Source organism: Giraffa tippelskirchi, chromosome 2 (genome assembly GCF_054371585.1).
Source record: "Giraffa tippelskirchi isolate mGirTip1 chromosome 2, T2T-mGirTip1v1.2.pri, whole genome shotgun sequence".
Taxonomy (NCBI): domain Eukaryota; kingdom Metazoa; phylum Chordata; class Mammalia; order Artiodactyla; family Giraffidae; genus Giraffa; species Giraffa tippelskirchi.
In genome coordinates, this window is record NC_137276.1 from 176,072,577 (window position 1) to 176,086,406 (window position 13,830).

General features: G+C 37.5%; 1 protein-coding gene and 1 long non-coding RNA gene across 9 annotated transcripts in view; one reads left to right on the forward strand and one right to left on the reverse strand.

Moving 5' to 3' along the window:
• The window catches only part of NAA50 (N-alpha-acetyltransferase 50, NatE catalytic subunit), a 30,176-nt gene that overhangs the window by 2,633 nt on the left and 13,713 nt on the right, over positions 1 to 13,830 (forward strand). For 2 of the 7 annotated variants that reach the window (XM_081572214.1, XM_081572213.1), the window contains exon 2: positions 977 to 1,059. The exons of 4 other annotated variants lie outside the window; for them this stretch is intronic. In XM_081572214.1, the coding sequence (XP_081428340.1) occupies positions 1,043 to 1,059 (17 nt within the window). In that variant the 5' untranslated portion in view covers positions 977 to 1,042. Of the gene's footprint in view, positions 1 to 868; positions 893 to 976; positions 1,060 to 13,830 lie in introns of those variants that run through there. One more of the 7 variants, XM_081572215.1, reaches the window with a different exon arrangement.
• Positions 1 to 13,830, reverse strand: part of LOC145538998 (uncharacterized) — a 35,946-nt gene that overhangs the window by 1,673 nt on the left and 20,443 nt on the right. For both annotated transcript variants that reach the window (XR_014077490.1, XR_014077489.1), the window contains 2 exons: positions 8,087 to 8,216; positions 5,302 to 5,726 (listed from right to left, as the gene is read on the reverse strand). This is a non-coding gene — a long non-coding RNA (uncharacterized LOC145538998). Of the gene's footprint in view, positions 1 to 5,301; positions 5,727 to 8,086; positions 8,217 to 13,830 lie in introns of those variants that run through there.

A 13,830-nucleotide genomic window follows, 5' to 3' on the forward strand; every position in this document is an offset into this window, starting at 1 on the left:
AACTTAGCAATAGAAATGGGATCAAACAGCAGTTAATATTCATAATCTACCGTCAGTTAATAAACTCATGAGGCAGTTAAAGTCCTTAAGTCGAGTTCCTATCACCTCTCACTATTGGGAGCTTAGGATCCTGTTCCTAATGGTAAACTTTTAACATGATTTCAGAGGAATAGACCTCTTACATCTCAGATGAACTAACTCCTACATAAGATGGAACTTGAAAGTTTTTTTTCACTTGTTAGTCTTATTCTTAAGACTGAACGAATGAAGACTGGATGTTATTTAAAAGATTTTTAAGGTCCTTGAGTTCAAAGATGTGTATTGCCGTGGGCAGTGTAGTCAGTGTTAATAGTCCTGCCTCCTGGTTTATAAAAGCCTGTGAAAATGAAACAGTGGTTCTGATTATGTGGTTTTTGTATAAAATTTTATTTGCTAAGTGTTTTTTTGGATACTGAGCTGATTGAACTGTAAGTTGGATAGAAATACCTAAAATTGGAAACATGTAGAACTCCTAACTCTAAATTAATGTACTCTTTGAATGTTTTACATTGTTACCTATATTGTCTATCATTTTGAAGCTTTTAAAACTTAAGTATCCTACCTGGTTTGTTCTTAATATTTTTAGTTTATTAGTAGTAGCAGTAGGACTTTCTATGTATTGGCATGTATTTGCTTTTCTGCCAAACAAGATAGATTTCCAGTTGTTAATTACCACATGTGTTTATATGCATGGTCTAGAAATTTTAAGTATATTACTTGAGATGTTACTTCCTTTATACCAAGGTTGCTTGTTTTTATGAACCAGAGACTTTAGGGGTTGAATTTGTGGGAGGTAAGCTGATTATTTTTATCTGTTGTTCCTCTCTAGGGAGGGTGATATTCAAGCAAAAAGGTATGTTGTACACAGCCCAGACTGAGCTGGTAGTGTAATTAGTCAATACAATAGAAAGTAAAACTGAATCCATTTACCTTTCAGCTGTAGCAAAGAGGTGTAAATTCTAAGATGTCTAACTAGATGTGAATACACGTGAACAAAGTAAAGATGATAGCAATAATAAAGTAAGTAAAACAGTGTAGTTTACCAATTGAAGTGTTAAAATACAAAGATTCTGGGGACTTCCCTAGTGAATAAGACTCCACATTCCCAATGCAGGGGGCCTGGGTTTGATCCCTGGTCAGAGCATTAGATGCCCCAAATTGCAACATCTTTACCTTGGGTATTGGTTGAAGGGCTGTGTTGTTCAGTTGCTAAACTGGGTCTGATTCTTTGCACCCCATGGACTGTAGCCCACTAAGCCCCTCTGTCCATGGGGTTTCTCAGGCAAAAATACTGGAGTCGGTTGCCATTTCTTTCTCCAAGGGGATCTTCCCAACCCAGAGATCAAACTCCTGTATCCTGCGTTGGCAGGCAGATTCTTCACCACTGAGCCACCTGGGAAGCTCTAAGAGGTGTGTTCATATGTAAATAAAATAAAAAAAAAAAATCATTGAGCTGTTAAAAAAAAAAAGTTGTGCTCTTTACAGAATGTGTTTTATACTGCAGTAGAAAATTTTTAAGTTTTACTGCTGATCTTGTCAGGAAAAAAAAAGCAAAGCCAGTGAGGCTGAAGTATACATAATCCAGGAACATTTGTAAACCTGCAATTCATACTCTTTGCTTTGTGAAGTCAATAATTTGTGGGATGTTGAGTAAGATAATAAATTTTAACAAATACTTTCTAATGTTCCCTTGCCATGTTCAGACCAGTTCATATAAAATATAACCTATCTGTACCACAGTTTTGAAAAATCAAATGTCCTAACAAATGTAAAGGAGATTAAAAGGAAAGTAAACTGCAATATGATATCTATTTTAACATCCAGACGAACAGATACAACAACAACATAAATCATTAAATCAGATGTTTGCATCTGTCTGTAAATATAAACTATAAATTTCTAAAGTATATCTACTACCAATATAGATGTGTGCATTGGTAAGTAATGCTGTGTTGCTATCAGTGTTATGATTTTTCCCCCCAGTATGGACAGCTCTTGGTGAAGTTCTGAACAAAACACAGAATAATCAAGAATTTGTGGGTTAGAAAGGATTTGTAAAGGCTACTTATATAAAGCATTATCTTTCAAAGCCAGTGCTTTTGCCTAACCAAACTAGTATCTATATTAAATTTCATTTTGCTCAATCCTCTCTTTAGGTCTGTAGAAATCCTTTTGACTCTTGGTTTTCTCTTCCAGGTATTAGCTATGTCTTCCAGCTTTGTGCCATCTGAGAAGATACACATTTTCAATTATTTAAATGGTGTCCTTTTTTCTTTTTTAGAAGTGCAGCCTACAGAAACCATTAGAATACCAGTAGTAATCAATAGAAACGTCCTTTCCATCATAGGAATGAGAATTGAATGGATTATAGTTTAATAACTACAAAATTATATAATTGTTCTGTCATAAAACACTCCTTTCTCTTGAGCTGTTCTCTTCCGTCATCTCCTAGTCATGTTCATTCAGTGCCTGACTTATTAGCAAAATATTAGTCCTGTCCTGTCCAATACAGTAGTGACTAACTACAGTTGGCTGTAGAACAGTTGAAATGTGTCTTGTGTTACTGAGGAACAGAATTAAAAGGTCAGTTGTTGGACAATTTCTATGTGTGTTTCAAACAACTTGGATATGTAAGTCCAGTGTAAATTTTATGAAATGTAAGTACAGATAAAATATTTCCAAGGAAAAACTAGCATCTGAATTGAGATGTACCGTTAGTGTAATGTACACTGGGTTTAATAAGGGCTTAGTTACTATGAAAAATGATTTTTTTTAATACTAATTTTATTTTGATTACATGTTGCAATAATTTCACCTATTTCTTTTTGCCTTGTTAATGTAGATACTAGGGAAAAATTTTTTTAAACAGGGACTTGAACTCGGGACCTAAAAATTTTTAAATTATATATGTGACTTGAATTATATTTCTCTTGGGCAGTGCTGTGCTAGACCCTGGGGGTGGGGGGGAACAGATAAATGTCTAAAACATGATCTCTTCCCTTGGGATCTAGAACTCAGATGGTAAATGTTTCAACTGTGGGAAAACAGATAGTGTGTGGCTGGTTACACCTTTGTGGTAACCGCTCCTCGTTTTAGGTTAAAATATCATAATCCAGTCATATCTTCTGCGTAAAGGAAGAGGGGTATGTATTTGCCTTGCCTGAGCTAATACAACCTATATTCTACCTTTTTTGAATAATTATTTTGGATTGGATAATTAACTGGAGAAGAATTTGTTGGATCAAAAAGTACTGCCATTTTTAAAGCTCTGATATTTGTTGCCACCTGACCTCCAGAAACAGTAACAATTTATACTGCCAGCAGTGTATGAGAATGCCCTTCTTCAAGGGTTGATGAGAAAGAGGGGAACACTTGCAGAAACCTCAGCGAAATGGAGGAAGACGTTGTGGCTACCATTTCATGGGCGGTGTAAATCACCTTTTTCTGGGATGAACAACACACACTGAGCCTTTATAAATGATAGACATAACGGTTCCTTTTTTACAAGTTGGTTTTGAGGACACATATACCCTTAATTCTAGTCTTACTTTGCTGACTAGGTGATAAATGGCCTTTCTTCCTTCCTTTCTTATTGATTACTTGGTGAAGTTGGATATTTCCCATTTTTCTGGCCATTTGTGTATCTTTGTGACTTAACTGTTACATAAACTTCCCAGTTTTTAATTTGGATTTAGATTGCTTTTTTGACTTCAAATTACAAAACATCAAATATAATATTCTTTAGAAAATGGGCTTGAGATATTCACGTTAGTAAATGTTTTTTGTGTTGCCAATTTAGAACCCAGATCATTAGAAAAATTTTTATATGCAGAGCTTGTTAAGCTCGGGTAGGCAAGGAAAATGTTTTGTACTTAGAAGCATTTTAAACATTTTTTTCTCTTTCCAGAAAACTAAGATATGTTTAAAGATGTATTTGGAGTTCTCCCTGCAACCAGACTGTAGAGTTTATTATTTGTAGCATAATTTTTATTTAAAAAGGAGACTCACAATGCAAAAATCATTTGAACTAAAAGCAACCACATGTTGTAGTTAGTGCTAACTAATTAGTTAGTAACTAATAAGATTCTTAACTTCTGGGCCATCATTTCTTTGCCTCTTTTGCAGTTTGTGTAATCTTTAGTTCCCCAACCAGGGATTGAACCCCATACCTAACCACTGGACTGCTAGAAAATTCTCTCATTTCTTTCTTTAACGAGAACAGCTTGAGCCTGAATAGGAAAGGCCAGAGATTCTTGTGCCAGTTCTAATCTGTTGATAGTATCTTATCAGTATTACATTTAATATGTTGGTAGCTTTATGAGGTCTCAGACTGTGGAGGAGGGAGTGATATCATTGATTATTAATGGCATGTGTGTCATATGTTTGCCATTTCCGGTCTCTGTCAATTTTAGCTTTCTATGATACCAAGAAACAAAACTTTGGAATCATATTTGAATTGTTCTCTTTTAAGCTGCTCTCTTCATTTTTCTCTTGTGTATGCTTTTTGGGAATTGTTCTCCCATCTCTCCCCCTTGCCACTGTTACCTTTTACAGTGGAGGCACTGTTAAGGTAATGTGCCAGGCAGTAAACCTCATATAAAATAGTGTCCATGGTCTATTAATGTAACTATAAATATAGTGTGAAACAGATACAGAGGTGAGCCAAGAAAGAAAGCATATGGGTTCTGGGGTTTTTGAGTAGTTGTGTATAGCCAAAAAAATGGGAGGTGGCAAAGACAAGGCTAGGCCAGTGGCCACAGGTAGGTGATGAAGGGCTACTTTGAATTTGGTTTGGTAGATCATATGCAGCTTTTTGGAAAGATTTTAAGTAGATAAGTAGAACGGTCAAATTTGTGTTTTAGAAGGATTATTCTGACTGTATTGTGATGCTTTGTCTCCTTAGCTGTAGACTTTTTCCCCTTATTAGGCTATTAAGATACGGGTTAGAATGATGGCCTGAACCATACTACCAAGAGAAAGGGTATAGGAACAAGTTATGAAGATAGTTGGGAGGCAGAATCAATAGGGATTAAAATGGGATGTTAGAGTACATTTAAAGCTAGGTTTCTGTATTGGATGAATGATGAGGCTATGCATAGAGAACAGATTTCCTATGGAGAATGATGAGTTCAGTTTTTGATGTGTTGAATTTGTGATTCCTGTTCAGTTCAGCTCAGTCGCTCAGTCGTGTCTGACTCTTTGGAACCCCATGGACTGCAGCACGCCAGGCTTCCCTGTCCATCACCAACTCCCAGAGCTTACTCAAAGTCATGTCCATTGAGTCGGTGGTGCCATCCAACCATCTCATCCTCTTGTCCCCTTTTCCTCCTGCCTTCAGTCATTCCCAGCATCAGGGTCTTTTCCAATGAGTCAGTTCTTCTTGATTCCTGTAGACATAACTTTTATTTATTTCTGGTTGTGCTGGGTCTTTGTTGCTGCGTGAGGGCTTTTTCTAGTTGTGGCAAGCGGGGCTACTCTCCATTGCAGTGTAGGGGCTTCTCAACATGGTGGCTTCTCCTGTTGTGGGCCACAGGCTCTAGGCATGTGAGCTTCAGTAGTTGGCAGCATGCAGGCTCAGTAGTTCTGGCTCACAGGCTTAGTTGCTCTGCAGCATGCGAAATCTTCCTGGACCAGGGATTGAATTCATGTTCCCTGCGTTGGCAGGCAGATTCTTATACACTGTACCACTAGGGAAGTCCAAAACATCAGTATTTAGGTAGTAGTAAGGGAAAAGCTCTGGTTAGTAAGGAGCTCTCCTAGGTGAACATACAGATAACCATGGAAAATTTTTTCAAGGAATAATCATATTCTTTTTACATTATAACTTTGAATATATGTCCCTGTGTGTGTTTAGTGATTCTAGTATGCAATCAAATAATTACTGAGATTTTTACACATCTAATATTTGCAGTCACACAGCTTGGAGAACTGATTCACCCACCACTGCTGTTTTGATACCTGCTAAACCTCTAGAGCAGTGACTCTCAACCAGGGGCACGCTCCTATCCCACTCCGGACATCTGATAATGTCTGGAGACATTTATAAGTCATCGCAGTAGGGGGATGGTTATTGGCATCTAGTGGTAGGGCTAGCAGTGCTGCTAAACATCCCACAGTGCTCTGTAAAGCCCCTCACAACAGAATTATTGAGCCCTAAATATCAGTAGGGCCAAAATTGAGAAACTGATCTAAAATCTAGATGAGATGAAAGAGAGCTCATCAGTTTTACTAAGGTCCTAGAGAGTCTTAGATATACTAAAATTAGCAATTCTATGAAGTAGTTGAGATTCTGCCCTAAGTCTTGTAAGGGTTAGGTTCAAAAACAAATGCTTACAGCAATGCAGAGGTTCTGTGCCTTGGAAGAGTACAACTGTGATATAGGTCAAATGAGGTGGAAATCTCAGCAGGATGACAGATTAAGGCCTCAAGAACAGTATTTAATGCTGTGCTTTAATAAATGCTGAGTGGGCTTACTTTTAGGTTCAAGGAATTTATACTTTAGAGGAATCACTCTTTCATGTAATTTACTTGAAGGCAAGAGTTTAGAACCAGATACTGCTAGCTAAGAAAAAATTATTCTCTAAACCCCTTAAATTTTTTATCAAAGGACCGTGGGCATACTTTGATCCTTGTTAGAAAAGGACCGTGGGCGTTCTTTGATCCTTGTTAGAAAACTTAAATTTTATGCAAAGCTGTTTTATCAGTACACCTTAGATAAGTGTTTTTAACCTTGAGAAGTAAAGATGATTCCTTTGAGGAAAGTCATACAGTGTAGCTAACCTTGCACTATAATGACATTCATAGACATAGGCCTGATTCTGGCTTTATTGATAATTGGCTACAGGCATATCTGGGCTTCAGTTCTGTCATCTATAAAATGAAGGGGATTAGAGTCAGTGTCTTCTGAGGTCCCTTCCAGATCAAACCCTTCTTCATACGAGGTGACCAGTTAAAATTTTGTGCCAAGATGCACTTAAATACGCATCTAAAGTATCAAGACTTTAAGATTTCTCTGTACATCATTTTCTCTTGTTGCTATGTAACTTTAGCAGTCAGACTTTGTACAAAAAGACCCACTTTTGTGTAGTCATACCTCCATCTTGTGGCCTTTGAGAATATTGCCACTAAATTTTGTTTTATAAGTATGGCCATAATTGACATTACCTTTAAAAGCTAGAAATATTTAAAGTGCTTATTATCTGATGTTGCTACTAAATATTTTACACAGATTATTCCATTTTACCATAGCACTTGTTTTTTAAGCTAAGAGTAAAGATTTCCTACTACTGTATTCTAAGTGCAATGATTATATGAGATTTGTCTGAGTAACAGGCTAATCTTATGGTGCTGCTCTATAAAGTAGGAGGCAAATAGCTGTGTTTTCCAGATCGGAGGATTTGGTTCACATTTCTGTGGGTGCTTCTACAGTGTCAGTCTGCCCTCACCCCTTTAGATACTTAGTCTCAAAACTTTGGTATGGAGATGTCTTAAGAGTGTTATGGATTTGAAAAACAAAAAGTGACATATCATGTGAATTTACTTGAGCTGAGATAATAGTTTCTTTAATAACTGCTGTCTTCAGTTTTTTAGTTAGGGTTGTGAACTCTAGTGCCAACAGGAACCCAGGACCTGGCACCAAGCAGATAAGGTAATTGTGTTAAACAAGAAATGTAAGCTTTATGTAGAAAATCTCCTGGTTTAAAAATTAGCAGCCAACTTAATTAGGAAAAACAAAAAATTGTTGACTCAAAACAGATGAGGCCACGTGGCTTTTAGGCCAGGAATTTGGGCTTATCTACAGAGCAGAGGTCTTAAACTGGTCCATTAAAAATAGTTTACATTGTTAAATTATATTGAAATTTTATCTGAAGTAAGTAGTTAGTGTAGTGATTAAAAAACCCGGCTGTCAGAATTAGGCCAGTTTGAGTTTGAGTCACAGTTTCTCGATACTAATTATGTCACATACACTGCTTCTCCAGATTAATCCCTAAACTCTGTTGATGGTTGTTTCTCAGGTATCTTTATGGGCTCCTGTTCTTTTACTTACGAAATTCAGGTGCTGGTGCAGGAGACTCAGGAGATGTGGGTTCAATCCCTGGGTTGGATAGATCCCCTGGAGGAGGAAATGGCAACTCACTCCAGTTTTCTTGCCTGGAGAATTCCATGGACAGAGGAGCCTGGTGGGGTACAACCCATGGAGTCACAAGGAGTCAGACATGACTAAGCGACTAACACTTTCACTTTCTTTCACTTTTGGTAGTTTTTAGATTTTCTTCCCACTATAGACATTCTTGGTAATGTGATCTGTTCCCATAAATAGAAGATCTGCATTATTGATATTCCAGGAAACAACTCTCAAAGTGATGTCTTACAAAACAGAATTTTTTCCTTAGGAGTTAGAATAATGTAAAAAGTTTAGGTGCATTCTCTCTGCCAATTGTTTTTATCTACTTAACAACATTGCATCCAGTCACATTTGGTAGCATTTGAATGGTTATATAAATATTTTTAATGATAATTTTTACCTTTAAAATACTTGACAGTATTATACAGAGGGCCAACTGTACTGTGTCATTATATATAAGGAACTTGAGCCCCCTGGGATCTGGTTCCTCATGGGGCAGCAAAGGGTCTTGAAACAGAGGGACACTGTAGTTTCAATGGGACAGGGTGGAGAGGTCGTCTGGCCATGTAACCAGTTACACCAATAACAGACTATGACAGGCTAGAGATTGCTGATTTAGAAGTTTAGGTCTTTACCAGAACGGAAGGTTCATTCTCATCTACCTCTCATTGAGCTTCCCTTCTACAAAAATAGAAAGCTTGCTACAGCTGGAAATAGAGAAGTTTTAGTGTTTGTTTAAAGTTTGAACTTCTAGCCTCCTTTTGTTCTTTAAAATAGTAAATAATTGAGACATTGAGTGCTTTCTACTGAGTTTTAGTATCAGAAATAATGTCATTAGTAAGTAACTACAATACTGTTCTACCTGATACCACGTTATGATCTGACACCCAGTCTGTATTAGGCTTGTTCAAGTCAGAATCCATAAAGGTCCACATGTCCCAGTTGGCTGAAGTATCTTACCATCTTTTATAATCTGCCAGTTCTTCCTCCTTTTTTTTTTTTAAATGATTACTTAGAATAGTTTTGGTTATGGTTTTAGATTTATATTTCTGAAGATGGTACAGACACATTTTCCCTGTATTCCCACTATCCCCTATTAGTAACAACTTACATTAGTATGGTACATAGAAAATGAAAAGACAAGCCATGAATTGAGAGAAAATAGTTGCAGAATACATATGTGATAAAGGACTTAAGTCCTAGATCATGGGCAAAAGATTTAAATAGACATTTCACCAAAGAAGATGTACCAGTGGCTAATGACCAAATCAAAGGAAAAAAAAAATTGCTTAGCATGATTAGAGAAATGCAAATCCAATGAGATTATCACTGTGTACCAGTAGAATAGCTAAAAACAGAAAGGCAGTAAAAAAGCATTGATGAGGATGTGGAGAAACTAGAACCTTAATACACTGCTCCTAGGAATGTAAATTGTGTGGCCACTTAGGGAAAGAGTTTAACAAGGTGTTAGTTTTCCCTTACCGATGTAGCAAATGACCACAAACTTGGTGACTTAAACAGCACAGATGTATCATCTTAGTTCTTGAGATCAAAAGTCTGAAATGGGTTTCACTGTGTTAAAATCAAGGTGTTGGTAGGTATAATGACTCCTGTCTACCTGGGACCTCAGCATGTGACCTTATTTAGAAATGGGGTCTTTGCAAATGTAATTGAGATGAGGTCATACTCAATTAGGGTGGGCCCTGATGTCCTTATAAGAAGAGAGCCTTCATACACCCAGAAGAACATGTAAAGATAGAGACAGACATTAGAAACGTATGAGGCCACCAGAAGCTGGCAAACGTGAGGAAAGATTCTGCTCCAGAGCCTAGAGAGCATGGCCCTACTGACACTCTAATTTTGGACTTCTAGCCTCCAGAACTTTGAGAGAATACATTTCTATTGTTTTAAGCCACTGAATTTGTGCAGTTCTAAGAAACTGATATAATAGATCTGTATTTCTTCCAAAGGCCTAAGACTAATGTTTTCTTGCCTTTTCAACTTCTGTAGACTACTTGTATGTCTTGGTTCATGGTTTATCTTCAAAGCCAGCAGCATAGCATCTTTAAATCTCTCTTGTCTCTGTTGTCACATCTTCTCTGATTCCTAAGAATCTGTCTGATTACAGAGGGCCCAACCAGATAGTCCTGGTTAATATTCATGTCTCAGGTTCTTACATATGCAAAGTTCGTTTTTCATATAAGATAACATATTAAAGGTTCCTGGGATTAGACAGCCTCTGGGTGTCATCATTCTGCCTACCACAGGTAGTTTCTTTAAAAAGTAAAACATATTTGCCATACGACCCAGCAGTCCCACTTCTAGGTATCTACCAGAAAAAAGATTAAGTATATGTCTGCATACAGATTTGTATGCAGTATTCATAGCCGCATTGTTTATAATAGCCATGAAGTAAATAAGTTAAAATGCCAGCAAGTGGTAAATGTATAAACAAAATGTGATATATTCATACAATGAAATACTATTCAGCTACTGACAAATTGGAATATAGTTGAACCTCAGAAACATGCTGTGTGAAAGAAGCCTAGTTCAAAAGATCACATTATATGAAATGTTCAGAAATGGTTAAGTCTTGAGAAAGAAGGGGAATTTAGTGGCTGCCTTGGAGTAGGTGGGGGGATTTATCTCAGCTGTGCACAAGAGATTTGAGGGGTATGACGTGAGTGCTCTAAAGCTAAATTGAGAAGATGGTTTAACAAGTCTATATAGATAGTTTTTTGTTAGACTTTTTTATTATACATTGAGTATTTAAGATACTTCACATCCTTACAACAGGAAATTGTGTTTCCATATACCAGGCAACAAACTATTGAAAATTAACATTAAAACAAAATACCATTGGGATTCCCTGTTGGTTCAGTGACTAAGATTCTGTGCTTCTAATGCAAGGGGGGCCCGAGTTTGATCCCTGGTTAGGGAACTAGATCCCGAATGCTGCAGCGAAGGTCATAGTTTCCACCTGCTACAACTAAGACACAGTGCGGCCAAAATGAATTTTTAAAAAAAAGCATTTACAGAAGCATCAAAAAAGTGAAATACTTAGGGACAAATCTGATCAAAGATGCAAAAAACCTGCACACTGAAAACTACTAAACATTGCTGACAAGCGTGAAAAAAGGTCAATAAATGGAGACATACACCCTGTGCTTGGGCAGGAAGACTCAATATTGTTAAGATCACAGCTCTGTGTTAAAAATGAGAACCCTTGAACTGTACACTTAAAGTAGGTGAATTTTATACTATATAAATCATACTTCAAGAAGGCTGTTTAAGAGAAAAACAAGAACAGTGTACAGGGATTGGGTTCATACACCTAAATGCAATAAAACTTCTAGAAGAAAACAAAATCTAAATCTTAATGACTTTGGGTCAGGCAGAGATTTGTTAGATATGACCCTGAAAAGTATGATCCACAGAAGTTCTTCAAAATGTATAACTTCTGCTGTGTGAAAAACACTGCTAACAAAATGAAAAAAGCCACAGCTAGGATAAATCTTTTGCAACACACATAACTTGCAAAGGACATGTATTCGTAGTAACTTAAGTCTCAATATTTCAAACCCAGTTTTTTAAGAGTAATAGATTGCAACATCTCCTTTACCATAGAAGATATATGAGTGGCAAAGAAGTACATGAAAAGATGTTCACCATTATTTAGGGATATGCAAATTAGAACCACAATGAAATATCACAACAAATCTATTAGAAAGGGATAGATTTTAAAAGTTCAGTTCAGTCGCTCAGTCGTGTCTGACTCTGCGACCCCATGAACTGCAGCACGCCAGGCCTCCCTGTCCATCACCAACTTCCAGAGTCCACCCAAACCCATGTCCGTTGAGTCGGTGATGCCATCCAACCATCTCATCCCCTGTCATCCCCTTCTCATCCTGCCCTCAGTCTTTCCCAGCATCAGGGTCTTTTTCAATGAGTCAACTCTTCGCATCAGGTGACCAAAGTATTGGAGTTTCAGCTTCAACATCAGTCCTTCCAGTGAACACCCAGGACTGATCTCCTTTAGGATGGGCTGGTTGGATCTCCTTGTAGTCCAAGGGATTCTCAAGAGTCTTCTCCAACACCACAATTCAAAAGCATCAATTCTTCGGCGCTCAGCTTTCTTTATAGTCCAACTCTCACATCCATACATGACTACAGGAAAAACCATAGCCTTGACTAGACGGACCTTTGTTGGCAAAGCAATGTCTCTGCTTTTTAATATGCTGTCTAGGTTGGTCATAACTTTCCTTCCAAGGAGTAAGTGTCTTTTCATTTCATGGCTTCATTCACCATCTGCAGTGATTTTGGAGCCCAGAAAAATAAAGTCTGTCACTGTTTCCACTGTTTTCCCCATCTATTTGCCATGAAGTGACGGGACCAGATGCCATGATCTTAGTTTTCCGAGTGTTGAGCTTTAAGTCAACTTTTTCACTCTCCTGTTTCATTTTCATCAAGAGACTCTTTAGTTTTTCTTCACTTTCTGCCATAAGGGTGGTGTCATCTGCATATCCGAGCTTATTGATATTTCTTCCAGCAATCTTGATTCCAGCTTGTGCTTCATCCAGCCCAGCATTTTGCATGATGTACTCTGCATGTAAGTTAAATAATCAGGGTGACAGTATACAGCTTTGATTGTACTTCTTTTCCGATTTGGAAGCAGTCAGTTCCATGCCAGAGAAGGCAATGGCACCCCGCTGCAGTACTCTTGCCTGGAAAATCCCATGGACGGAGGAGCCTGGTAGGCTAGTCCATGGGGTCGCTAAGAGTCGGACACGACTGAGCGACTTCACTTTCAGTTTTTCCATTCATGCACTGGAGAAGGAAATGGCAACCCACTCCAGTATTCTTGCCTGGAGAATCCCAGGGATGGCGGAGCCTGGTGGGCTGCCGTCTGTGGAGTCGCACAGAGTCGGACACGACTGAAGCGACTTAGCAACAGCAGCAGCAGCAGTTCCATGCCCAGTTCTAACTGTTGCTTCTTTTTTTTTTTTTTTCTCTGCAGATGTTTATTCTACTTCATGTAACAAAGCTATGAAGTTTCATGTTTAAATGTACAGTGATATAATACTTTGCAATATAAAATACAATTTACAGAAATTTCTATCAAGTAAACCTAAAGAAACACACTTGATTTTTTACATTTCTTGTATTTAAATTAGAAAATTTTTGTTTTACATGTAAAAAAAAAAACCTTCACATCACATTAGATGCTGGAACTTGTCACCACTTTAACTTAACCTACTGATAGGGTCTGTAACACCCACAAATCACCCCAAACTGCTAAGTTCTCAATGTTCTCGCAGCTTAAACGTTTGTGCTAGAAAGGGAAGAATCTGTAGTGATGTACAATGGAATAGACTCCAAAGAACAAAGGAAATTCTCTAACTTTACATTTGCAAAATTAAGTTTATGAAAATATAAAAAAAATTATCAAAGTGTATTTATACAGTCAAATAAATTAGCAAGTTTTCCTCTACTTTCCACTTCAGAAGTACTTGGAAACACACGAAGAGAAGCAGCTTACTGTGCTTCACGGTGAAAAGCATTCTAATCTGCAGTTTTTGAGCTAATAGCGGTATTTTCACTTCAGGCTTTATACAAATATTGTTCCATTTCAACGACAAATGCTGAGATTTATCACCTGACAAGAA